At 45.5% G+C, this 27,414-nt stretch overlaps 1 protein-coding gene across 1 annotated transcript; it reads left to right on the top strand.

Annotated features, from left to right (window-relative positions):
- Positions 1-3,482: 3,482 nt before the first annotated feature.
- LOC144603742 (caveolin-2-like) lies at positions 3,483-17,669 on the top strand. The gene is made up of 3 exons (XM_078417444.1): positions 3,483-3,649; positions 5,352-5,539; positions 13,186-17,669. Exons 1-3 carry the CDS (start codon positions 3,485-3,487, stop codon positions 13,334-13,336), a joined length of 504 nt encoding a protein of 167 aa, XP_078273570.1. The 5' UTR covers positions 3,483-3,484; the 3' UTR covers positions 13,337-17,669.
- The last annotated feature ends 9,745 nt before the right edge of the window (positions 17,670-27,414 follow it).

Here is a 27,414-nt window from a genome sequence, read left to right as displayed (position 1 = left end):
CAGGTCTCGCTGCACCTCCCCCTTACCTAATTTAACTCCATTGACATAATAATCTGCCTCCTTGTTTCTGCCGCCAAAGTGGATAACCTCACGTTTATCTATATTATACTGCATCTGCCACAAGTGTGTGTGTATAATTCTATGTATGCCCCTTTATATGTTTGCATTAGTGTGTGTGTATATTTGTATCTGTATGTGATTATGTGTATATACGGGTTTCTTTGTTTGCTTGTTTGGAGATACAGCTTGGCCTGTTTCCTTTATCATCATTACCTGTTTGCATATCTTTCATTCATTGTTCTTTATCTCTCTACATCATCGTCTCTAGCTCTTGTTTCCCTTATCCCTAACCAGTCTGATAAAGGGTTTTGACCCGAAACGTCACCCATTCCTTCTCTCCAGAGATGCTGAGTTACCCCAGCTTTTTGTGTCTATCTATGGAAACAGGTCCTTCAGCCCACCGACTCTGCGCCGCCCAGCGATTCCCGTAAACCAGTACAATCCTACCCACTAGGGATAATTTACAATCTTTTCTGAAGCTAATTAACCTACAAACCTGTATGTCTTCGGAGCGCGGGACGAAACCAGAGCACCCAGGAAAAACCCACCCGACCACGGGGAGAGCATACAAACTCCGCACAGAAGCACCCCTAGTCAGGATCGAAACATAGAAACATAGAAAATAGGTGCAGGAGGAGGCCATTTGGCCCTTTGAGCCAGCACCGCCATTCATTGTGATCATGGCTGATCATCCACAATCATTAACCCGTGCCTGCCTGCTCCCCATATCCCTTGATTCCACGAGCCCCTAGAGCTTTATCTAACTCTCTTTTAAATTCATCCAGTGAATTGGCCTCCACTGCCTTCGGTAACAGAGAATTCCACAAATTCACAACTCTCTGGGTGAAAAAGTTTTTTCTCACCTCAGTTTTAAATGGCCTCCTCTTTATTCTTAGACTGTGGCTCCTGGTTCTGGACTCCCCCAACATTGGGAACATATTTCCTGCATCTAGCTTGTCCAGTTATTTTATAAATTTTATACGTTTCTATAAGATCCCCTCTCATCCTTCGAAATTTCAGTGAATACAAGCCCAGTCTTTCCAATCTTTCCTCATATGACAGTCCCGCCATCCCAGGGATTAACCTCATGAACCTACGCTGCACTGCCTCAATAGCAAGGATGTCCTTCCTCAAATACAAATCCAGGTCTCTGGCACTAAAAGGCAGCAACTCTGCCACTGCCCCACCGTGCTGTGCTTGTTCATGTGTCTACCTGTGTTGGGGATACATCGATCTACACTATGCAGAATTGCACTTTCAGAGTGTTGGCATCTTCACTGAAACATATGAGAGGACACCTTTAGATCAAATATCTGAAATCCAAGAATCATCTATCCGCCCTTGTCCACCAATACTGCTCCATGCAATTAATATCCATAATAAGATGCAATGGTGGAACCACTGGTCCGATTCTTTGAGGCTTTGTAACTATTAACGATACGATACGATACGACAGAACTTTATTTATCCCAGGAGGGAAATTGATCTGGCAACAGTCATAAAAACACAAAAGGGATTTTAGGGAATAAAAAAATTACTAATATGAGGACAGAAATTTATGACAAAATTTACCATCACTTACCAGCATAACTCTTGGCTGAATGAGGAAAAATGTGTTCAATGACCTAGACCTCAAATGCCCAAATTCGTAGCCCACCCGGGCCGGGCGGCTGCCATTGGTGGAGCGGGAGCACGTGGCTGCTGGCTGGGTGAGGTCATGTGGGGCGCGGGGCAGTGATGGCACCCTTTGTCCCTTATTTGGGAGTGAGAAGTTGGCAACTGGAGAAACACTGGAGAAATGCCATTAAGGCAGTAGTGGCAAAATCCACAGATTGGCTGGGTAAACCAAAGTCAACATTCTCTCCCAGGTCAACATTTCCACCATGGAGGTACTATGTGCATCTAATCAGCTGGACTTGGAGGCCACATCATCCCCGTGCCTGGCCTCAGACTCCCAAAGTAAGCACTCGGCTCCAAGCTCTGTCACAACAAGGAATTTCCAGGGCAAAGAAAGTGCCTCAAAGTCCCATTGAAAAAGTATATAGTTTTGTGGGAATCCTGGTGTGTGACAGTACACAATGGAGCAGGAATGTACTGAGTGCCTCGGATCCCCATGAGAGGAAGCTGTGTGCAAACGGTGGAAGGAGCGCTCAATGTCCTGAGACGGAGGTCATCTCCCCATCAAGGACCAAGCACCAAAAACATGGCCTCATCTACAGATCCCAGCCCTCTTCAAAGTCACAGAACCACTGATTGCCACACGGTCCTCCTCCTTCAAAGGGCAAGACTGAGCTGCCGGGACAAGCCCGAGATCACCAGCAGCTCCCATGTGGCCCCTGGTGGACTTTCTTCCCACTGCCAATAAAATAAATCATGTGAGTTCTCCCTACAGCAAGTGTCGGTATGGTTACTGCCGAAGCACGTGTCCTCCCCGACCCCACAGTATGTAGAGGCCATTGTGATGTATCTGTGAATGTGTATGACGTTTGTGTGTATGTGTATTTCCCTCTTTGTAAGTGTGGATTGAGATTGTCTTTGTCTATGTTATCCTGATTTAGTCCCTGTGTACATGTGGAGATGAGATTGTGTGTGTGTGTGTGTGTGTGTGTGTATCTCCCTGTGAAATTGTGTATCCCTGTGGGCGATTGGAGATGTATCTCTCTCGGTGTATCGAGTTAATTTGTCCCTGTGTATGTGTGTGTTTGTCTCTGGCAATGTGAGATTGTATACGTGCCTTTTTGTGTATATCCGAGTTTATTTGTTTGTGTGTGTCTATGTAAGATTATGTATGTGCCGATTGTATGTACCCACATTTATTTATCACTGTGGGTGTGTGCTTCTGTCCATGTGAAAGTGTGAATGTACTTATTTGTGTATTTGTCCCTGTGTGTGATTCGCTGTTTGTGTCAGACTGTGGATATACCTCTTTGTGTATGTGAGTTTGTGACTGTGTTCATGTTTTACTGAGCTTCTGTGTGCAGTTTGTGTGTGAGATGCAGTGTGTGTGTGACTGTGTGCACTGTGTGCATGGCTCTGTGTGCATGTGTGTGGCTCTGTGTGCATGTGTGCGGCTCTATGTGCATGTGTGTGCATGTGTGTGACTCTGTGTGCATGTATGTACCTGTGTGCATGTATGTACCTGTGTGCGTGGCTCTGTGTGCATGTGTGTGGCGGTGTGCATGTACCTGTGTGCATGTGTGAGTGTGTGAGTGTGTGTGCATGTATATGTGTGTGTTGTTGGGACTGCTAGCCCGGGTAACAGGCAGTCAGGCTGTCAGTGGCGCTGGTTGATGTCAGCAGTGACCGCGCCCATGTGTGTGTGGGGTGGATCGGCGGCCGGGCGGGGGGGGGGGGGACGGGCTGCGGGGAGAAAGTGCGTGAGCAACTCCAGGCAATACCGAGGGCGAGGGGAGGAGAGAAGAAGATGGGGAAGGAAGCGGGGCCGGGTGACCGAGGGGTGCGGGGTGACACAGAGGAGGTGCTGCGGGCGGCCAAGCTGCTGCCTGGTGGGCAGGAGGACCAGGAGTGGAGAGAGCAACACAGGAGAGACAGAGACAGAGACCCCGGGGGCAACAACACACACGTCAAGGTGAGAGGGGGGAGAGGGAGGGAGAGGGAGGGAGACCAGGGTTCCCCGCTGGCAGCCAGTGTCTCCAGTCTGCACTGGCACAGTGTGGGTCCGGCACCAGTCTGCACTGGCACAGTGTGGGTCCCAGTGTCTCCAGTCTGCACTGGCACAGTGTCTCACTGACCCGGGTCCCACCCTGCCCACAGCACTGTGTGCACACACACACACACACACACACTTTGTACCGTCTCCCCGTCACCTGCCTGGGGTTTGTCCGAGATCCTATTCCCTCCCGCACTCCAGAGACGTGCAGGTCTGTAGATGAAGCGGCTGGGTCTCAGTGAGTGTGGGACAGTGTGAGTGAGTGAGTGAGTGAGTGAGTGAGTGAGTGAGTGAGTGAGTGAGTGAGTGAGTGAGTGAGTGAGTGAGTGAGTGAGTGAGTGAGTGAGTGAGTGAGTGAGTGAGTGAGTGAGTGAGTGAGTGAGTGAGTGAGTGAGTGAGTGAGTGAGTGAGTGAGTGAGTGAGTGAGTGAGTGAGTGAGTGAGTGAGTGAGTGAGCGAGCATCGCTGGTCGGGGCCGAAGGGCCTGTTTCTCTAAACTAAACTAAGCTAAAGTACTAGGTTAATTCCCGGAATGGCGGGACTGTCATATGTTGAAAGACTGGAGTGACTAGGCTTGTATACACTGGAATTTAGAAGGATGGGAGGAGATCTTAGTGAAACGTATAAGATTATTAAGGGGTTGGACACGTTAGAGGCAGGAAACATGTTCCCAATGTTGGGGGAGTCCAGAACCAGGGGCCACAGTTTAAGAATAAGGGGTAGGGCATTTAGAACAGAGATGAGGAAAAACTTTTTCAGTCAGAGAGTTGTGAATCTGTGCAATTCTCTGCCTCAGAGGGCAGTGGAGGCCAATTCTCTGAATGCATTCAAGAGAGAGTTAGATAGAGCTCTTAAGGATAGCGGAGTCAGGGGGTATGGGGAGAAGGCAGGAACGGGGTACTGATTGAGAATGTTCAGCCATGATCACATTGAATGGCGGTGCTGGCTCGAAGGGCAGAATGGCCTCCTCCTGCACCTATTGGCTATTGTCTATAAAGTTGTGGTGTCGGAGGGCAGCGTTGTCAAGGCGGGGCAGTGCAGGGTGAGTCGTGTGCATCACAGTGCTGTCTGTGTGGTGTTTGTACCTTCTCCCTGTGACCAAGTGGGTTTCCTCCAGGTTCTCCAGTTTCCTGCGACATCCCAAAGACAAGCAGGTGTGTCGGTTAATTGATGCCCTGTGCATCTATCACTGGCGGGGCAGTGCAGGGTGAGCCGTGTACATCTATCTCACTGGCGGGGCAGTGCAGGGTGAGCCGTGTGCATCTATCACTGGCGGGGCAGTGCAGGGTGAGCCGTGTGCATCCATCACTGGCAGGGCAGTGCAGGGTGAGCCGTGTGCATCCATCACTGGCAGGGCAGTGCAGGGTGAGCCGTGTGCATCTATCTCACTGGCGTGGCGTGAAACATACAACGAGGTCAGTGACACTCACACTGCCCCAGTGAAGCTGTGACATGGCGAGCTGTACCCTGCCCGGGCTGCCGGGGATGTGGACGGACCTGGTGACTGGTGTGTGAAAGCCCTGATGTGCTTGTTTGTCTTCTATCTCTCTCTCACTCTCTCTCTCACTCTCTCTCTCACTCTCTCTCTCACTCTCTCTCTCACTCTCTCTCTCTCGCCCTAGGTTTCCTTTGAGGATGTGATCGCAGAACCTGTTGCGACACAAAGTTTCGATGGCATCTGGATTTGCAGCCACGCCTCGTTTGAAGTCAGCAAGTTCCTGCTTTACAAAGTGCTCACTCTCTTCCTGGCCATCCCACTGGCCTTCATCATCGGCATTCTCTTTGCCGTCACATCTTACGTCCACATTTGGTAAGCGCCTGTTCCCAATCTCCAGTTCACAGTCTGTGTTTTTGTTTCCCCTGCGTTGCAACCTGCCAACAACGGTTGATAGCAAACCATACATTGCATGCAGTGGAGAAGGCAATACTTGGTTAATCTCCAAGATAAATCAGATAGTGAAAATGTTAAAAATCCTTTCCTGCTCAAACAAAAAGCATCCAGATTGCCAGATTGCCAACACAAACGAAATGTTCAATTAGTCGCTTTGTTAGGACAGAAAACATTGACCTTGAGTTTCCTACATCAATGCCATTCCCACACCCATTTTTCTAATGTGTCCATCTAAAGAGAATGGATTGAACATTGTATCCAACAAAGCTCTGAATCAGCACTACACTCGGATAGAGCTGTTGCCTCACAGTGCCAGAGAGCCTGGAACTGCTGCTGTCTGTGTGGTGTTTGTACCTTCTCCCTGTGACCAAGTGGGTTTCCTCCAGGTTCTCTGGTTTCCTCCTACATCCCAAAGACAAGCAGGTGTGACTTCTGCAAATGGCCCTCGTGTGCAGGGAGTGGATGAGAAAGTGGGATAACATTAGAACAAGTGATCGATGATGGCTTTTTTCAATCCTATAGCTCCAAACTAAATGAAAGTAAACCAAACTCTGACATTTGTTGGTGTGAAACACCCTCTGTTTGAGCCATCATAATTCAGCTCAAAACTGTTTGACATTATAAATAACCGGTAGCCCGAGCAGCATTGAGATATAGGTGACCTGAAGGAATGGCAGTATAGACAATAGACAATAGACAATAGCTGCAGATGCTGGTACAAATCGAAGGTATTTATTCACAAAATTCTGGAGTAACTCAGCAGGTCAGGCAGCATCTCGGAAGAGAAGGAATGGATGACGTTTCGGGTCGAGACCCTTCTTCAGACTCGGTCTGACAGGGTCAATTAATGTCATTGTAAAAGTGACTGAGAATGAAAGGTTGCATCGGTGAAGTCAGGGAATTGGAGTCAAATTGATCAGGAACAATAATTGTGCAGGGAAGGAGACTTTGGAATGAGAGTAAAGAAAAACAATGTGATGAAATAAAAGCAGAACTGCTGTGACCACTTAATAGGTCAGGCCATGTTTAGATTTATTTTACAGTGAACAGTTTAGTTTAGAGATACAGTGCTGAAACTGGGTTTTCAGCCCACCGAGTTTGTGCCGACCAGTGATCCCCACACACTAACGGTATCATACACACACTAGGGACAATTTACCATTTTACCCAGCCTAATAACTTTACAAATCTGTATGTCGTTGGAGTGTAGGGGAAAACCCAGGCAGGACACGGGGAAAACGTACAAACTCCATACAGACAGCACTCGGAGTCAGGGTCGAGCCCGGGTCTCTTGCGCTGTGAGGCAGTAGTTCTACCGCTGCACCACCCATGGTATGCATGCTGGCTAATCAGTTCAGATAATATTATACATAAGTACAATCAAGCCAAACTGTGTGGGAAGAGAAAAAGAGTTAACATTTCAGGTCAAAAACTGCATCTGTGGGAAGAGAGACAGTTAACATTTCACCCCTGTCTCTTCCCACAGATGCAGCCTGACCTGCTGGCTATTTCCAGTATTTTATGGTTTATTTTAGATTTCCAACATCTGCAAGTTTCTTTTTAATTTTTTAATATAGGTAGTTCTGCTATAACACGATAGTCGTGTTGCTAAGAAAATTTGCATTGTAGAAAGATGCTTAATAATGACCATTGTGTCAATGGGGAGAAAGGGGTTAAAGGTTGGAAAATTTCAGACACAATAGAAAATTTATTTTTCCCACAGGATTTTCAACAAAAAAAGGCCTTTTTAATAGCAATAAGTTTAATTTTGTTACTGTAAGCTAAAAATACCAAAGGTTGTATGGTACCTTGTTTAACACTATCATTCCAACAAGAGTCAATAGAAGCAATTGCTTTTTCAAGTCGCTGTTGCTCACAGTGGCTGTGTTCTTGAGATAAAATGGTGTCTGGTCACTGTGTGGAGGTTGGATCGAAACAGTTTTCTCCCCCTACACATATAAGATTATTAAGGGGTTGGACACGTTCGAGGCAGGAAACATGTTCCCAATGTTCACCTGTTCAGTACTGCCTTCAACCACTGAAGGTCACCTCACCTTCTGTCTCCTTTCTCTGTTCATTTATTTATTTACTTATTTATCTATTTATTCATTTCCCTATGTTCTCAAAATCTCTGTAAAGCGTCTTTGAGTATATGAAAAGCGCTATATAAATAAAATGTATTATTATTATTATTATTATTAATGTTGGGGGAGTCCAGAACCTGGGGCCACAGTTTAAGAATAAGGGGTCGGCCATTTATAACGGAGACGAGGAAAAACTTTTTCAGTCAGTTGTAAATCTGTGGAATTCCTTGCCTCAGAGGGCAGTAGGGGCCAATTCTCTGAATGCTTTCAAGAGAGAGCTAGATAGAGCTCCTAAAGATAGCGGATATGGGGAGAAGGCAGGAACGGGTACTGATTGTGAATGATCAGCCATGATCACAGTGAATGGCGGTGCTGGTTCGAAGGGCTGAATGGCCTCCTCCTGCACCTATTATCTATTGTCTATTGTTAATAGGCCCTGCGGCCCACTGTGTCCACGCTGACCTTTCGCAGTAGTTCTATGTAATCCCACTTTCCCATTCACCCACTTTACATTAGGGGCAATGGCCTACTCCTGCACCTATTGTCTATTGTCTATAAAATTCAAGACAGCTTTTTTTCTGCTTGTCAATATCCAAAGTAATTTTTGAATGATTCTCCAATTCCAGATGCAAGTTGTGTCATAACCAGTTCAGCCAATGTTATACAAATAGTGTTCCGTAATTTGTCCCCCGTGTTATATAAAATTTGTGTTGTGGAACCACGTATTGTATCAAAATTATCTGTATGCTTATTTTTGATTTAAAAATCTCTACCACCAACTTGTTCACTGGTCATAAGAAGCTCTGCAGTTTAACATTCCTTGTTTGGGCTGAGGAGATCATCGGCATTGCAGGAATTTAAGTCTCGTGATTAAAAAGACGAGCTTTTTCTGCCACAGGTTTAATAGTCAGTCTGCAAATAGAAGCCACACCCTAAAGCCTAAACCATAGTTTGGGGGCAGGATACAGTTTCCATTAGGTTACAGAGAGTATGGAGTTGAGAAGGACAGAACAAAAGTAAAAAATCATTTTCCTCACCCAAATGATTCTGAATATTGGGAGTGTAGGAAAGAACTGCAGATGCTGGTTTAAATCAAAGGTAGACACAAAATGCTGGAATAACTCAGCGGGTCAGGCAGCATCTCTAGAGAGGAGGAATGGGTGACACAAAATGCTTATTTGAATATTAAATATTATTAAATAAATTTCATGTTATCGGAGTAGAATTAGGCCTTTCTACTCTGCTATTCAATCATGGCTGGTCTATCTTTTCCGCTCAACCCCATTCTCCTGCTTTCTCTCCGTAACATTTGACACCAGTATAAATGAAGAACCTGTCAATCTCCGCTTTAAAAATATCCAAAGACTTGGCCTCCACAGCCATCTGCGGCTATTAATTCCAACGATTCACTACCCTCTGGCTAAAGAAGTTCCTGCTCATCTCCTTTCCTAAGGTACGTCCTTTTATTCTGAGGCTGTGCCCTCTGGCCCTAGACTCGCCCACTAGTGGAAACATCCTGTCCACACCCACTCTATTCAGGCTTTTCATTATTCGGTAAGTTTCAATGAGGTTCCCCCCTCATCCTTCTAGACTCCAGCGAGTATAGGCCCAGAGTCATCAACTGCTCATCGTACATTAATACAATCATCCCCAGCTGCGTTCTTGTAAACCTCCTCTGGACCCTCTCCAACGCTGGCACATTCCCTCCTCAGATAAGGAGCCCTAAACTGCTGACAATGTGGTCTGACCAGCCTCAGCATTGCATGCCTGCTTTTATATTCTAGTCCTCTCAAAATGATTGCTAACATTTCATTTGCCTTCCTCACTACTGAATCAACTTGCAAGTTAATCTTTTGGGATTCCATGCACCAGCACTTCCAAGTTCTTTTGCACCTCCGATTTCTGTATCCTCTTCCAATTTAGAAAATTACTTATGCCTTTATTCCTACTACCAAAGTGTACGACCACACTCTACTGTGCTGTATTCCATTTGCTACTTCTTTGCCCACACTCCCAACGTGTCCAAGTCCTTCTGCAGGCTTCCTGCTTCCTCTACGCTACCTCCACCTATCTATATACCATCCACAAACCTGGCCAGAAAGCCATCAATTCTATCATCCCAATCATTAACATACAATGTGAAAAAACCAACCTCAGTGGAACAATGGCAACCAACCAGAAACTGTCCCCCTTATTCTCACTCTTTGCCTTCTGCCATTCAGCCAACCTATCCATGCTAGTGTCTTCCCTCTGATACCATGGGCCCTCATCTTCCTTGGCAGCCTCACGTGTGGCACCTTCTGAAAATCCAAGTAAACAACATCTACTGACTCCCCTTTGTCCATTCTGCTATTTACTTCATCAAAGAATTCCAAAAGATTTGTCAGGCAAGATCTTCCCTTCATAAAACTATGCTGACTTCAGCCTATTTTACCATCTGCACAGCTGGATGTTTGCAGTTAAGATGCGATGGTCCCTGATTTAATTGAAAGGTGGAATAAGGAGCTAATAGCCCATTCTTATTTTTATGGGTCATGCATTTCTGAGTTAATAGAGAGGCTAACTACTGATGCTGAGGCAAGACTGGATTACAGAAAGTTTCAGAGAGGAACCCCAGGTAAAAAGAAACAGATTCTCATTCCAACATATTCCACTACCAGCCACATCTTCGTCTCCCTCCCCCTTTTAGGTTTTCCAAAGAGACTGTTCTCCTTGTTACTCTATGGTTTGTTATCTTCATCCTTCTCGTGGTACTTTCACAGGTAACAAGAAAGGATGCAACACCTGCATCTTTGCATCTTCCCCCCAACCAAGGGCCAAAACTGTTCTTCCAGATGAAAAACTTCAGATAAGTCAAATGCAGTAGTTCAGTGAACACATCTTGCATGGTAGCGCAGTGATAGTGTTGCTGACTTACAGCGCTTACAGTTCCAGAGACCCGGGTTCGATCCCGATTACGAGTGCTGTCTGTACGGAGTTTGTACGTTCTCCCTCGTGGGTTTTCTCCGAGATCTTCGGTTTCCTCCCACACTCCAAAAACGTAGGTTAATCGGCTCGGTATAAATGTAAACTTGCCCCTAGTGTGTGTAGGATAGCGTTAGTATGCGGTCGGTGCAGACTCGGTGGGTCGAAGGGCCTGTTTCTGCGCTGTATCTCAAACCTAAACTAAACATCCGCTCAGACTGTAAGGGTGTTTTTGAACTGTCTGTCACTTTAATTTTCCTTTCCACATTCTGACGATTCTGCCAGTGGTCCAATACTGATCCAATGATGACCGACACAAGCTTTGGGGGATGCCACTTCATCTACTCTCTGGGCCAGTCCTCATTTAATATTGCATTCTACAGTTTCAGTAACCCTCTCCCACAGGGAACACAAGCAGACACTGGAGAATCAGAAAGGGTGAGCAAAATGAAAGAGAAAACCCTTTTTTTTTAAATATGAGATAGCCAGTAACCAATTCAGGAGAAACAACTTTACTCAGAGTAGGTTGAAATAAGGAACATACAACTTCATGAAGTGAATAGGTCAAAAACATTTTTGCCACCAGGAGTTATTAAATGATGGCAGACATAAAGACCAACACAAATAGTTGAGGTAAAAATATTTTTGTGTTATAAATTTTGTAACTGATAGATAATTAACATGCTACTTTTAAAGATTGTTTCTTGCTTTTACATGACCTACTGATATAAAAAAAATAACTAAAGCAAAGAGAAATCAAATATCAGTTGAAGATTGGTGATGATATTTAATGCTTAAAAAATGGCAATACAGTTTCAGAAAGTTACCTTGTCTGCTCTAACTCCAAGAGTTTGGCCTTAATTTTAGAAGTCCTCTATAACCAGTCATAATTCCAGGAAAAGCCCGTATGAAGCTTCAGAATTTAGAGGCACATCCAGTTTTGTTGGGGGACAAATTAATAATTTTAAAATTGAAAAGAGGTTTAGGTTTGTTGTTCATTTGAGTCATTTATCTACTCCACAAATTCTTCAGTCATGTAGCCTACGCCATCATTTGCCTCCACAATGTTGTACAGGACCCTAGTGAGACCGCACCTGGAGTACTGTGTGCAGTTCTGGTCTCCAAATCTGAGGAAGGACATTCTTGCTATTGAGGGCGTGCAGCGTAGGTTCACTAGGTTAATTCCCGGAATGGCGGGACTGTCGTATGTTGAAAGACTGGAGCGACTAGGCTTGTATACACTGGAATTTAGAAGGATGAGAGGGGATCTTATTGATACATATAAGATTATTAAGGGATTGGACACGTTAGAGGCAGGAAACATATTACCAATGTTGGGGGAGTCCAGAATCAGGGGCCACAGTTTAAGAATAAGGGGTAGGCCATTTAGAACGGAGATGAGGAAAAACCTTTTCAGTCAGAGAGTTGTAAATCAGTGGAATTCTCTGCCTCAGAAGGCAGTGGAGGCCAATTCTCTGAATGCTTTCAAGAGAGAGCTAGATAGAGCTCTTAATGATAGCGGGGTCAGGGGGTATGGGGAGAGGGCAGGAACGGGGTACTGATTGTGGATGATAAGCCATTATCACATTGAATGGCGGTGCTGGCTCGAAGGGCCGAATGGCCTACTCCTGCACCTATTGTGTATTGTCTATTGTTAACAGGCCCTGCGGCCCACCGTGTCCACACTGACCTTTCGCTGTAGTTCTATGTTATCCCACTTTCCCATTCACCCCCTTTACATTAGGGGCATAATTAGAGGTCAAACCCGCATGCCTTTGCAATGTGGGAGGAAACCAGAGTGCCCAGAGGAAACCCGTATGGTCCCTGGGAAAAAGTGCAAACTCCTCACAGACAGCCTAGAAGCTGTGAATCTGGCAGTGTGAGGCGGCTGCTCTACTGGCTGCACCACTGTGAGTGGAAGTGCAATGCTTTGTGTGGCATTCCTCATTGGGGAGTTGAAGTTGGAGGACTAGCAAACCAAAACGTGTGTGTGTACGGGGGACACACCAGTGATTCAGATTGTACTTATTGTTGATTATTATGGCTGTTGGAGAGGCTCATGTTATGGGACATGTGCTATCTTTTTAGTGATGTTGTGTACAATTAAGAGAATAAAAATGAGTACAAATGATGTAGTGACAGTCGCTGCTTATCCAAATAGAGAAGGGAATTTAACTGAGCTAGAAAACTGGTCTCAGTGTGTGGGAAATGCATAGTTTGAAACACCTTGTTCAGGCTTGGGTTGATACTTCTCATTGCCAAATGTACCGTACCAAGATACAGTGAAAGCTTTGTTATGCATATTGTCCAATTGAATCAAACAATACAATACATAAATACAATGAAGTCAAACTCAAAGGACAATAGATACAGAGTTGAGAATGTAGTTCTCAGCATTGTAGTGCACCAGTTACAAGGATAAAGTCCAATGTCTGGAATGGTTTCCTTCGTTTGTCTTTTATTGTTATGAATCTGTGTGATGTTTTATGACTAATTAAGTCCACACTTTAACTTCAGGTTTCTAATGCCCATTGTGAAGACCTTCATGATGATTCTGCCCCCCATTAAGATCATCTGGAAAAGTATTATGGACATGTTTGTTTCTCCTCTGTTCGAGAGTAAGGGCCGTTGCTTCTCTGCATTCAATATCCGCTTCTCTGAAATATAAAGAAGAAAGCAAATAGTGGCAATCACAGAGAACAACCTGAACCCAAAAAGGATTCCAGACTTTATGAAATAAGTAGCATTATCTATGCTTCAACTTTTCATTCCAAATGCACTTTGAGAAAGTATCTGACAGTTTTTAAGTATCTACACATTTTTGCATAAAGTTCATTTAGAAATAGCTATGCATATAATTGATTTATTTTTAGCCAGTAAGCATCCTGGTAATGATTAAGAATGTTTGCACCAAGATGTTGCCGTGCAATAATTAAATCCTGTTCAATATTTTGACAAATATTCATAAGAATTATGTGGCACCATGAGGCCATTCGGTCCATCAAGTCTATGCCATCTTGCATTGCATTCCAATCAACCACATTCCCCTCCTCTCTCCCTTTAACACCAGGTCAAGGGCCTATTTTTTTTAAGGCACTCGTATTTCTTCCAGCTTGACTGATTGAATTTCAGATCCTTGCTATTCTAAGGGGGTTGACCCTAATCCCCTCTGTACTTTTAAATGTGTGTCCCCTGCTTCTTGAACTAGTCTTTCCTTTATTTACACTCCCTGAAGATGTCATGACCTTTTCATTAAATTTTTCATACCTTTAACTACTGTAGAGAGATATATCTGCATGTTGTGTGGGACCTGCACATCCTTCCTTAAGCTTCTGATCAAAATTGGAAACAACACTCAATTTCTGAGGCCCAGCAGTGTTCAGTGTCATTTCTCTCCTTTTGTAACTGAGCTTCTCCAGATGAATTCTCGCATCCCACTTGTATCGTGAGGAACTGCAAATGCTGGTTTGCACTGAAGATAGACACAAAATGCTGGAGTAACTCAGCGGGACAGGCAGCATCTCTGGAGAGAAGGAATGGATGACGTTTCAGGTCGAGACGTCACCCATTCCTTCTCTCCAGAGATGCTGCCTGTCCCATTGAGTTACCCCAGCATTTTGTGTCTATCTTCCAGCATCCCACATATTTTACTAACCGCTCTCTACCTGCTCCCTACGTTCAAGGATTAATATACACGCATGTCCTGCACACCTTTCAAAACTGTACAACTTAAGTTATATTGTCTCTCCTTGTTTGTCCTCTGTATTTAGAGTACCCTTGCCATTCAGGTAATCTTTCCATGGCTCTGTTAGTTATCCTCCGCACTGTTTACTCTATTGCCACTCTTTGCGTCACCCACAAATTCAGAAACATAACATTGCACAAGAATGTCTCGGACTTTAATAAGCATGAAAACACAATGACCACAGCGCAGGAAACAACGTTCTCTATCATCCTCCAGTCTGAAAAGAAAACCTGTCATAATCGCTACTTTGCTTTCAGCCTTTAACCTAACTTCCTGGCATGTTGATAGTGGTCCTTACATTCCATGAAATTCAATTTTACCAGCCAACCTTTGTGTGGGACGTTATCAAGCAAATCACTGCATTCCCTTCATTTATCTTCATCACTTCAACAAAATATTTAGTTGAGTTAATTAAATTCAGAGCTCTCTTTTATCAACTCTAAATTGCTCACGTGGTTATTAATATTTTCCCTTATTAATGTCACAGAGTGATGGAGCTATTTGGCCCTTCGGCCCAACTGGCTCACACTGGTCAACATGTCCCCGCTACACTAGTCCCACCTGCCTGTGTCTGGCCCATATACCGCAAAAACATTCCAAAGGTTTCCCCTCAACCAAGATTAACTTGACTGACCTGTAGTTGCACGGCACTGCTTTGTGAAACAAGGGTGTTGCATTTGTCATGGTACATTTCTCCAGTACCTCCCCATTATCTCGGGAGAATTGGAAGATTATGGCAGCAGCCTTCAATCCTAACTCCATCGATAGACAAGGATGCATCCCATCCTGACCTGGTTCATTGTTTTACCTCCATTATATAAGGTTCTGCTGAGTCCATAGAATGTAGAAATAGTATAACACAGGAACAGGCCCTTTGGCCCTCAATGTCTGTGTTGAACATGATGACAAGGCCAATTTAACTGTCTAATATCTCTCCATTCCCTGCACAATCCATACCCCTCCTTTCCCTTCATATCTAAGATCCTTTATCTGGAATATTAAGTAGACATCAGGCCCATCTTCTAATAAAGGATATCCTTATGAGAGAGGAAATGATAATGAAGGTGTTGATCCCTGGGATGAAGGTGAAGATCCCTGGGTTGTGTGAGCAGTGAAAATGCAGATTGGGCCTATCTTTTGGTGACTTTTTAAGAATGGGATTAAATGAAATATACATAATTATGATAGGATGTGTTAGGTTAGATATGGGGATGATGTTTCCCTTGGTTGGAGTGCCAGCCACCAACAGTCACAGTCTCAAACTAAGAGGTCAGCATCGCAGGAGATTTAAAGAAATGTCTTCACTCGGAGAGAAGTGATTCTTCAGAATGTTACACCTGAAAAGGCCGTGGAGGTTTACTAGTGAGTACCTTCATGCAAGAGATCGATTTATTTTGGGATATTAAGGGAGTGTTACATTACAGGGTTAATGTACCAATGGTTCAGAGCCAAAATATGTCTTGTTTTATTGAATGCTTTACAGGCAGGATGGTCCAAATAGCCTCCTGTGCTTCTATCTTAAGCAAAGCTAATCTCCCTAGTAATTCCCCATGATCAACTTTCACCCCATATTTAGCTCTTCTGTCTTTCTACGGAGTTTTAACATAGAACATGGAATATTTGGCAGCATTCTTTTTATTAGTAAACACTGACAAAAGGTACATATTTGGTAATCCATCTACGCATTCTGATTTTATGAAATGATCACTTTTGTTATCTTGAATTGAGGCCATGCCTTGTTTTACTACTGACATACTATTTACATACAAATACAAGGCTGGCACATTGATGCAGGAAAGTTGAAATCATGATTTAAGAAGAAACAATTCTGAAGATACGATGGGTTTTCAGAATTGTATCTACAGTAGGTTAGTGGCAGTTATCTGAAACTCATGGCAAGCAAAATCAAATAAATTGTATTAAGATCAAACAATAAGTATTTGCAATTGGCAGCAAGTACAGGATATTTGTAAATGGAACAATGTGAAAGTAATATCCAATCATTATTAACAATTTACATAGTGCATTTTCACAATATGACCTCTTGGTTATAATTGACTAAATTATGGACTAGTTTTTGTCCACATCAGCAACTCTTCCAATATATTTCTAATAGTCTCCCACTTTCTACATATTCCATCATTCGTGTGCTTGCTGAACAGCATTGGCTCCCAATCTCCTGATGCGTTCAGTCTGAGGAAGGGTCTCGACCCGAAACGTCACCCATTCCTTCTCTCCTGAGATGCTGCCTGAATCATTCCTTCTGAGATGCTGCCTGAAATGCTGAGTTACTCCAGCATTTTGTGATACCTTCAGTTTAAAATTATTTGTCTTTCTATCATTCCCCAATCTTTCATAAGGATTCCCAGTTTTATAATTCCTTGCGCAATCTTTGATCCTCCAACTCTAGCCATTCCATCCTCATCTTCCAAACCATTTGAGGCAGAACATTCAGTCACCTCTGTTTGACTATAAACTGCTCTCTCCATCGCTTTTTAGCTGCATTTTTCCAAACAGTATCAAAATCCATCCTTTCAATTGAGCTTTCATTCACCCCTCCATCGTCTTTCATGGGTTAGAGTCCATTGTTTATCAATTTTATTTTTGATGTTTCTCCATAAAGTATGTTATCTACTTGACTGATGCTAAAGTAGCATAAGAAAATAACTGGTACAACAGATGCTGGTACAAATCGAAGGTATTTATTCACAAAATGCTGGAGTAACTCAGCAGGTCAGGCAGCATCTCAGGAGAGAAGGAATGGGCGACGTTTCGGGTCGAGACCCTTCTTCTGACTGCCTGACCTGCTGAGTTACTCCAGCATTTTGTGAATAAATACCTTGATTGATGCTAAGGGGTCTATTTAAATTCATGTCGTAACTGTTGTTCTTGAATCCCCAATCATTAATGTTATGATTTTAATCGATAAAATGAGAATCAATAAGTTCTGAACTGTCATAAATTATTGGGTTCCACTTTAACTTTTCATTATGGATATGAATGATTCAAGATCAAAATACATGCACACTGATATCAGACTATGTTGGGACTTTGGAGTCAAGAAATGTGTTATTGTATCAACATACACTACTGTGGAGTTGCAAGTTTTTTTGATGCTCAATATTGTAACACTTGAAACACTTGTGCACTGTACTAATGTGATGGATTCTTATATTACTCTGGTCGTATAATGTTTGCACACAAATATGTATGCTTTGGTAAGCTGAGGTACTATTACAAAGTAATAAATAAGAAAAAACGAATGCCCGTATTTCTTTCTCTTTTTATAATTTCATTATTTTATCCAATATTAACATAAAACTCAAACTCTCTTTGATAAGAATTTAAGAAAAGCAGTAAAATTCTAATGATCTGGCAACTTTGGGACTTTGATGCTGAATAGGTGGATTCTCTGCACTATTAAATGTAATTTCTATCTACATCCCAATGTATTTATTAGTTCACATTTATGTTTAGATGTTAGACAGTTTCATGATAAATTTTCCAGTGAACCAGGTACTGCCCCAAAGGGAAGATAGACACAAAATGCTGGAGTAACTCAGCGAGACAGGCAGCATCACTGGAGGGAAGGAATGGGTGACGTTGTGGGTCGAGACTCTTCTTCAGGCTCCACACCTTTCTTCAGGTAAACCAGCATCTGCAGTTCCTTCTGACACATTAAGTTTAAAAGGAAGTATAACAGAGCTTTATTTGTCATTCGGTACCGAAGTACCGAACGAAACTACATAGCAGCCATAGAAAAAAAGAACACAAGACACATGACCCCAACACAAACGTCCATCACAGTGACTCCAAACACCCCCTCACTGTGATGGAGGCAACAAAACTTCCACTCTCTTCCCCATGCCCACGGACAGACAGCTCGTCCCCGACCGACCCGCACAGTCCCCGCAAGGGGATGGAAGTCCCCGCGGCCGAATCGCACCGGGCGCTGAAACGTCTCGCGGCCGAGCCGGGCGATGGAAGGCCCCGCGACCAAGCCGTGCACAGCTAAGTCCCGTGGCCGAGCCGCACCGGGCGATGTTAAGTCCCTCGGCCGAGCCGCACCAGCGATGAAAAGTCCCGCGGCCGAGCTGCACCGGGCGATGTAAAGCCCCGCGGCCAAGCTGCAAGTGGGGCCCCAGTGAGTGGGATGAGGGTGTAGGAACCAGATGCCAATGAGGTGGAAGGTAGGATGACATAACATCAGCTGACGAGCCACATGCCAAACTATCAGGATTTCCAAACAGTTGGATAGTGGATTACCAGAGATTTACTGTAGTGTCAGTTTACAGTGAAGATTGTGGAGTTTGAAAATACAGCAATTGCTGACCCGCCTTTTCTTTTGTGTGAATGAGTTTTCAAAGCAGCCACTCTGACCTCTCTGACTGGGTGAAAGAACCATCCATGGTATAAACCAAAAACTCAAAAGATTTAATTTCTATCTGCAATGAGTTAACTGACCACAGAAAAGGCTACACTTAAAATTGGTGTTGATCCACTTTAGCATGGGAGAACTCACTCATGACACCCAAGAGGTTTGCAGATGGGTTAAGTCAAGTCAATCTGCTGGAAAGGCTGGCTTGGTACATAAAGCTGACACACTGAGGGACAGAAACTGCAAATGCAGCCTTGCGAAAATGTATCATGATGTGGGACTTTGAACTTTGCATTATCCAGCAAATAAGAGGAACTGATGATGGTTGAGATAGTGCACTCTGTCTTTATGCCGATCGTGATTTACTATCATTTGATTACGAACCTCAACACAGTTTGTAACAAAGCACATCTAAATGACTAATTATAAATTCAATCCTTGAAGCTAAATACTAATTTCACTTCCAAAAGTCAAAATTAACAAAGTTCTTGTGCATAATCTTGTGCAAAACTAAATATCCCGTGTAATGGCGATGTTTAATCTTATGGCAATCATGCCAAGTTAAATTGAACAACTTATAAAAATAAACATTGGGTTGATATCAAAGCAGGAAATAATTTGCAAAGGAAAACAAATCGCAGTATCTCTGGAAATCAACACTTCAGCTGCTGGTAACAGTTCCACTTTAATTATGGTCTAGATCCCATGTAAGATAGACACAAAAAGCTGGAGTAACTCAGCGGGACAGACAGCTTCTCTGGAGAGAAGGAACATGTGATGTTTCGGGTCGAGGCCCTTCGTCAGGGGACGTCAGTCATCTATCAATTTGCCTACGGACCTTCAGTGTTTGTAAACAGTATAATTGCTATCTCGCCAGTGTTTTACTTTGCCCTAATACCTTACGCTTGTAACTAATGTCGTCAATCTTTTGTGTGCCTTCCTCCATGCCTGCATATCCTTCCTGGTGTTTTCCTTATTCGGCATTGTATCCCAATGAAGGTTAAGCTATGTTTTCATATTCATTTCCTAGCTTTGTATGCTGCTCAATTTGTAAAACTTGGATTTATACGTTTTGAACACTTTTCGCATCCTCAGAACAGGTTGAAGTGCTTCATGACTGATTAACCACTCCTGAAGTTAGTCAATGCTGTCTTATGCTTATTCACTCATGAGGCCCATAAGTTCACACATTTCAATGGCACTAAGCGGCAGATAGAAATCGCACCCAGAGGGAGACAGACAGATGTCTTGTTACCCTTTAGATCTCATTTTATTGTCATAAAGTCATTAGTGATAGGAGTAGAATTAGGTCATTCCGCCATTCAATCATGGCTGATCTATCTCTCCCTCCTAACCCCATTCTCCTGCCTTCTCCCCACAACCCCCGAAACCCGTACTAATCAGGAATCTATCTCTGGCTTAAAAATATCCATTGACTTAGCCTCCACAGCCTTCAGTGGTTGTTGAGACTGGTCTGCTTCCAATCCATTTCTATGGGTTCTGAGAAGGCTGAAGAGACAACAAGGGACCAGTGGACTCTGCCACACGTGAGGCAGGAGGAGTTTTACCGGGTGAGCCGGGTGGAGAAGTGGTGCATTCCACCTACTATTTACATTGAGCTTCTCTGCTCATCTAATCAATGGGCTCAAAATTCTCAATACTATTACAAATGCCTCCATTTTGATCATTCGTGGGTCAGGGATTTCCATAAATGGATGAGGGGTAGAACTTTTGCAAGGAAGCTTTGAGGAAATTCTTCAATCATTTCCACTTTCCACCTTGTAGTTTCTTCGCATGACAAGAATTCAGAATAAAAAAACAAGGTCATGTATCATGGTTGATGTTGCTCCCTGCATTTCTCTTAGAGTTGTTGCTCACCGAAGATCATGTCTAGATTATGAATCCAGATCCAGCAAAGCAGACTAAGCATCTCTGGAGCTACTGAGAGGAGGTGGTTGGGGAGGACACTGATGGGGACTGTGAAAGAACAAGTGGCAAATACAATAGGTTAACCAATGATGAGCATTTGTCAGCACTGGGCCTGTACTCGCTGGAGTTTACAAGAATGAGGGGGGACCTCATTGAAATATACAGAGTAGTGAACGGCTTGGATGTGGAGAGGATGTTTCCACTGGTGGGAGAGTCTAGGACGAGAGGTCACAGCCTCAGAATTAAAGGACATCCTTTTCGGAAGGAGGAATTTCTTTAGTCAGAGGGTAGTGAATCTGTGGAATTCTTTGCCACAGAAGGCTGTGGAGGCCAGGTCGGTGGATATTTTTAATGCAGAGATGGATTCTTGATTAGTACTGGTGTCAGGGGTTATGGGGAAAGGGCAGGAGAATGGGGGTAGGAGGGAGAGATAGATCAGCCACGATTGAATGATCGAGTAGACTTGATGGGCCGAATGGCTCAATTCTACTCCTATCACATGACCTTACAACCTTATGAGAATAAAAGGAGATCTAAAGGGAAACAAGACATCAGTCTGCCTGCTGCTGGATGCGACTCAAGTGTGTTTTGTGAACCTGCGTCTTCCTGAGGTGCTCGATGTATGATTGTTGTAAGACCATGTGGAGAGGGAAAGGCTCGATTGCCAGGGAGAATGAACTGCACATCAAAGGGAGATTCGGTGAATGAGAAGCAGATGAATCTTTGTTTGGTGGCAATCTACCAGATTGATCGCATTGATCACTGTATTTGACGCTCTTAAATAAAGTCTTGACCGATCTTTGCGGTGTGTTTTAAAGTTTTCTTCAACAGGACCTTCTCTGCGCCAGATAGCAGGAAGTCCTATCTGCAGTGACCAAGCAGATTTGCCTTCTTTCTGAAGGATTGATCATGATTACGATATCTCAGTTGTTCACTGGCATGTCTCTCTCTTCCCACGTGTGGCCAATGCTGTGCATTTGTAACAAGAGATTCTCACCACCAAGTATCAGAAGTTTCCATCTGCTCCCAACTCCTCCATTTTCAGCTGGTATAGACCCTTTGACACTTCTTATTGGTCTTGTGTGATGACAGGGTTGAACAAGGCAGTTGCTGTGAAATGTATTCAGGGTTACTCGTGTCATGGATAGAATGGCTACAAATGAATTTTCGAACACTTCTTTCCAACACGCACTAATTGGCTTAGTCCTTGATAGGTTTACGTTATCCATGGCTCTCAGCAGTGTGAGTCCCCAGGTGTTTGGGCCAGAGGTAGTCATGATAGCACCAAAGAATCCGATCGCCTGACCGCAGGAGAAGAAGGCAGGGGAAGAGAAAAGACATTCTGGCCTTCCATCACAGTGAGGAGGTGACTGGAGGACACTCACTGTGATGGATGTTTCTTTCTGGTTCTATTTGTTTGATTGATAATTGTGTGTTATTGCTTATTTTTAATTGTGTGTTATTGCTTATTTTTATTGCTCTTGTTGTTGAACTGTGGGTAATCTTTCATTTCACTGCACATTTATGTGTGTGTGACAAATAAACTTGACATGTTATCCTGTAGACATTCACTCCTCACCTGTGCTTTAGGCCATGAGTGTTGGGTGCCAATGGATTTGTTCTTTTTACCTTTACCTTAATCAGTCTGAAGAAGGGTTTCGACCCGAAACGTTACCCATTCCTTCTCTCCTGAAATGCTGCCTGACCTGCTGAGTTACTCCAGCATTTTGTGAATACTTACCTTCGATTTGTACCAGCATCTGCAGTTATTTTCTTAAACTAATCCACACAGATCTCTGCTGCCTGTATCTTTGTTGGGTCTATATTACAATTTTGGTAATATGGCACCAAGAAACTATTATGATAATGATTAAATGTGTCCTTTCTTGAGAGTTTGAGAAACAAATGTCGGCCTGAAGTGTGGAGCATTTCCTTTGAATGGGCACATTTAATTCCACTTCAGGAGCTCGGGGCCTGAGTTTATCCTAGGTAGACACAAAATGCTGGAGTAACTCACTGGGACTGGCAGCATCTCTGGTGAGAAGGAATGGGTGTCGTTTCGGGTCGAGTTAATCCTCACAGTTTAAAGGCAGTATCTCCACACAGACAGTTCAGTACAGTTTAGTTTATTGTCACATATACCGAGGTACAGTGAAAGGCTTTTGTTCTTCACACTGCCTCAGCAAGGCCAGCAGCATAATCAAGGACAAGTCGCACCCTGGCCACTCCCTCTCCTCCCCTCTCCCATCAGGCAAAAGGTACAGAAGTGTGAAAACGCACACCTCCAGATTCAGGGACAGTTTCTTCCCGGCTGTTATCAGGCAACTTAATCATCCTACCACAACCAGAGAGCAGTGCTGAACTACTATCTACCTCATTGGTGAACGTCAGACTATCCTTGATCGGACATTGCTGGCTTTTTTTTGCACTAAATGTTTTTCCCTTATCAACAGTTCAACAACAACAGTTCAACAGAGCTTTATTTGTCATTCGGTACCAAGGTACCGAACGAAACTACATAGCAGTCACACACAAAAAAGAACACAAGACACATGACCCCAACACAAACGTCCATCACAGTGACTCCAAACACCCCCTCACTGTGATGGAGGCAACAAAACTTCCACTCTCTTCCCCACGCCCTCGGACAGACAGCTCGTCCCCGACCGACCCGCACAGTCCCCGCAAGGGGATGGAAGCCCCCGCGGCCGAGTCGCACCGGGCGCTGAGACGTCTCGCGGCCGAACCGGGCGGTGGAAGGCCCCGCGACCGAGCCGTGCGCAGCTAAGTCCCGCGGCCGAGCCGCACCGGCCGATGTTAAGTCCAGCGGCCGAGCCGCACCGGGCGATATTAGGCCCCACGTCCGAGCCGCACCGGGCGATGGAAGGCCCCACGGCCAAGCCACACCGGGCGATGTTAAGTCCAGCGGCCGAACCGCGCCGGGCGATGTTAGGCCCTGCGGCCGAGCCGCACCAGCGATGAAAAGTCCCGCGGCCGAGCCGCGCCGGGCGATGTTAGGCCCCACGGCCCGGGCACTGTTAAGTCCAGCGGCCGAGCCGCACCAGCGATGTTAGGCCCCGCGGCCGAGCCGCACCGGGCGATGGAAGGCCCCGCGGCCAAGCCGCACCAAGCACTGTTAAGTCCAGCGGTCAAGCAGCGCCGGGCGATGTTAAGTCCAGTGGCCGAGCCGCACCAGCGATGTTAGGCCCCGCGGCCGAGCTGCACCGGGCACTGTTAAGTCCCGTGGTCGAGCCGCACCAGCGATGTTAGGCCCCGCGGCCGAGCCGCACCGTGAGGAAGAGACCTAAAAGAGAAAGGTTTCCCCCACCCCCCCACCCACACCACCACCACCCACACCACCACCACCCCCCACACATACACAACCAAAAAAAAAAAAAAACCATCCCAACACCGAACAACAAAAAAACAAAAAAAAGGAAAAAAGACGAACAGACTGCTAGCGAGCCGCAGCCGTTAGGCGCCGCCACTTCCATACACCTTCCATGTATCTATACACTGTAAATGGCTCGACTGGAATCATATCTTGAGTTCCCGCTGATTGGATAGCACGCAACAAAAACTTTTCACTGTACCTTGGTACACGTGACAATAAACTAAACTGAACTGAACTGACGCAGATGCTTGAATTAGAATGAAGAAGGGCCTTGACCTGAAACGTCACCCATTCCTTCTCTACCGAGATGCTGCCTGGCCTGCTGAGTCACTCCAGCATTTTGTGAATAAATACTTTCGATTTGTACCAGCATCTGCAGATATTTTCCTAAACTAATCCACACAGATCTGACCACAAGGAAAGAGAGCCCTGGGCATGAAGGAATGGAGCTGAAGTGTGATACGTTTATACCAAAGCTTTTGCAGGATCAGTAAGTCAGTGAACAAGGTTTGGTGTTGAATATGTTCAGGAAGCATGGAACATATTATGGTAGAGGAGAGGAACAGGCCCTTCGGCCCACAGTGTCTATGCTGCACATGATGCCAAATTAAACTAATCTCACCTGCTTTCATATGATCCATTTCCCTCCATTTTCCATGGATATCCATGTGCCTATCCAAAGGCCTCTTAAATGTTACTTTTGTATCTGCCTCCACCACCACCCCTGGCAGCCTAATGCAGGTACACACCACACACTCCACCTAACATCTCCTTTAAACCTTGCCCCTCTCACCTTAAAAGTTTGCTCTCTTTGGAGTCTTTGACATTTCCACATTGTGGGGGGAAAAAAGGTTCCGGCTATCTACCTTATCAAGTGGTGTAGGAAAATAACTGCACATGCTGGTACACATCGAAGGTATCACAAAATGCTGGAGTAACTCAGCGGATCAGGCAGCATCTTGGAGAGAAGGAATGGGTGACGTTTCGGGTCGAGACCCTTCTTCAGACTGATGATCTACCTGATCAATGCCTCTCGTCATTTTACAGGTCACTCCTGAACCCCGGTAGAAATCGGAATGAGTTACATTTACAGTGGTAGAGCGGGGGAATGCGGTCAGTGAATATCGGAACAGTTGAATTCAAATGTTACAAGGCAGGGTTGAAAATCCCCAAGAGGAAAAAGGTCAGAGGCAAATGATGTGGCAAAGAAGAGGCATCTTGTGGCCGAAAATATTTTAAAAGCTGCAGATGGTGAAATTCTGAAATAAAAGCAGAACATGCTGGGAAGAGCAAGCAGGTCAGATGGAGTCTGTGGAAAGGGGAACCATACACGTTTGGGGTGGGGTGGGGTGGGGTGGGGGCAATTCGTCAGACTCAATACTGACCAACTGAATTGCGTTACATCTTGCGGTTGAATGCGGCACCGAATTTGCAGTGACTCCGCCGATGGAGGGTTTCAGGATGAGTTGGCGTTGACCAGGTCTCACTCTGAAGAAGGGCCTCGACCCAAAACGCCACCCACTCCTTCCCTCCAGAGATGCTGCCTGTCCCGCTGAGTTACTGCAGCTTTTTGTGGATATCTTCTCTGTCCTCGGGGTCGAGCACCTCTGCACTTCCCTGGGCCGATGAGATCCATCCATGGGATCCATCCATGAGATCCATCCATGAGATCCATCCATGGGATCCATCCATGAGATCCATCATCATCATCATCATCATCATCATCATCATCATATATATACAGCCGGAAACAGGCCTTTTCGGACCTCCAAGTCCGTGCCGCCCAGCGATCCCCGTACATTAACACTATCCTACACCCACTAGGGACAATTTTTTGTACATTTACCCAATCAATTAACCTACATACCTGTACGTCTTTGGAGTGTGGGAGGAAACCGAAGATCTCGGAGAAAACCCACGCAGGTCACGGGGAGAACGTACAAACTCCGTACAGTGCAGCACCCGTAGTCAGGATCGAACCTGAGTCTCCGGCGTTGCATTCGCTGTAAAGCAGCAACTCCACCGCTGCGCTACCGTGCCGCCCATCCATGAGATTCATCCATGAGATCCATCCATGAGATCCATCCCCTCCGCCTCCGCAACCCCAGGAGTCCAGTAGGCAGGTCTTGAACACAGCAGAGAGGAGGTGGAAGCAAAAGCCCTCCTGATAATATGTCACAGCTGGTAAAGCTGGGGGAGGGCTGGGGTAAAAAGACAACCAAGCTGAAAATTACACGAGGATGCTGAAACTACTTCAAGCATTCAAGTCGAGGAATTTTACTTTTGAAGTAATGGTATTTTCTGTTTAGACCCTGCAATCGCCATCGAAATCAACGCATCTCGGATGCTGGCGGGTTTGCCCTGCAGTGCTCGGTGCAATGATGTCCCATCCCCAGTGCCAGTGATGACCCATCCCCAGTGCCAATGATGTTCCATCCCCAGTGCCAATGATGTCCCATCCCCAGTGCCAATGATGTTCCATCCCCAGTGCCAATGATGTCCCAGCCCCAATGCCAATGGTGTCCCATCCCCAGTGCCAATGATGTCCCAGCCCCAGTGCCAATGATGTCCCAGCCCCAGTGCCAATGGTGTCCCAGCCCCTATGCCAATGCTGTCCCAGCCCCTGTGCCAGCGAGTCCCAGCCCCAGTGCCAATGGTGTCCCATCCCCAGTGCCAGTGATGTCCCATCCCCAGTGCCAATGATGTCCCAGCCCCAGTGCCAATGGTGTCCCAGCCCCTATGCCAATGCTGTCCCAGCCCCTGTGCCGGCGAGTCCCAGCCCCAGTGCCAATAGTGTCCCATCCCCAGTGCCAGTGATGTCCCATCCCCAGTGCCAATGGTGTCCCAGCCCCTATGCCAATGCTGTCCCAGTCCCTGTGCCAGCGAGTCCCAGCCCCAGTGCCAATGGTGTCCCATCCCCAGTGCCAATGATGTCCCAGCCCCAGTGCCAGCGAGTCCCAGCAACACTCGGCTCCCCGTCTCGCAGTTGCGCCTGTTCACGGCGCGCCTGCAAGAGTCCGGGTTTCCCTGCACACCCGGCGGCTGCACATTCCAATGGGATGTGCCACGACAAGACAACACGTTGCTCCCTGGAGACAGGGACGGGGACGGGCTGGGGGGGGGGGGGGGGGGGGTAGGGGCTGCATGGATAATGAAGGTGCTGTCTCAATATCTAGCTGCAGGAAACGCAGACTCGCCCGGGCGGCCTTGTACATCGGAGAGGCAGCTTCAGAGCACAGGGGTTACGTCCACAGGTTGTTGCAATGTGCTCTGGTGGGTGGTGAGACGACACGATACGAT

Source organism: Rhinoraja longicauda, chromosome 20, assembly GCF_053455715.1.
Source record: "Rhinoraja longicauda isolate Sanriku21f chromosome 20, sRhiLon1.1, whole genome shotgun sequence".
In the NCBI taxonomy this organism is placed as follows: Eukaryota; Metazoa; Chordata; class Chondrichthyes; order Rajiformes; family Arhynchobatidae; genus Rhinoraja; species Rhinoraja longicauda.
The sequence above is the reverse complement of the archived record's forward strand: the minus strand, read 5'-3'. Positions and strand labels throughout refer to the sequence as shown.

Coding starts and splice junctions, on each gene's coding strand:
- LOC144603742 (XM_078417444.1), top strand. CDS start 3,485: ATGGGGAAGGAAGCGGGGCCGGGTGACCGAGGGGTGCGGGGTGACACA. Junction 3,650..5,351: donor GCAACAACACACACGTCAAG/GTGAGAGGGGGG, acceptor CTCTCGCCCTAG/GTTTCCTTTGAGGATGTGAT. Junction 5,540..13,185: donor ACATCTTACGTCCACATTTG/GTAAGCGCCTGT, acceptor CTTTAACTTCAG/GTTTCTAATGCCCATTGTGA.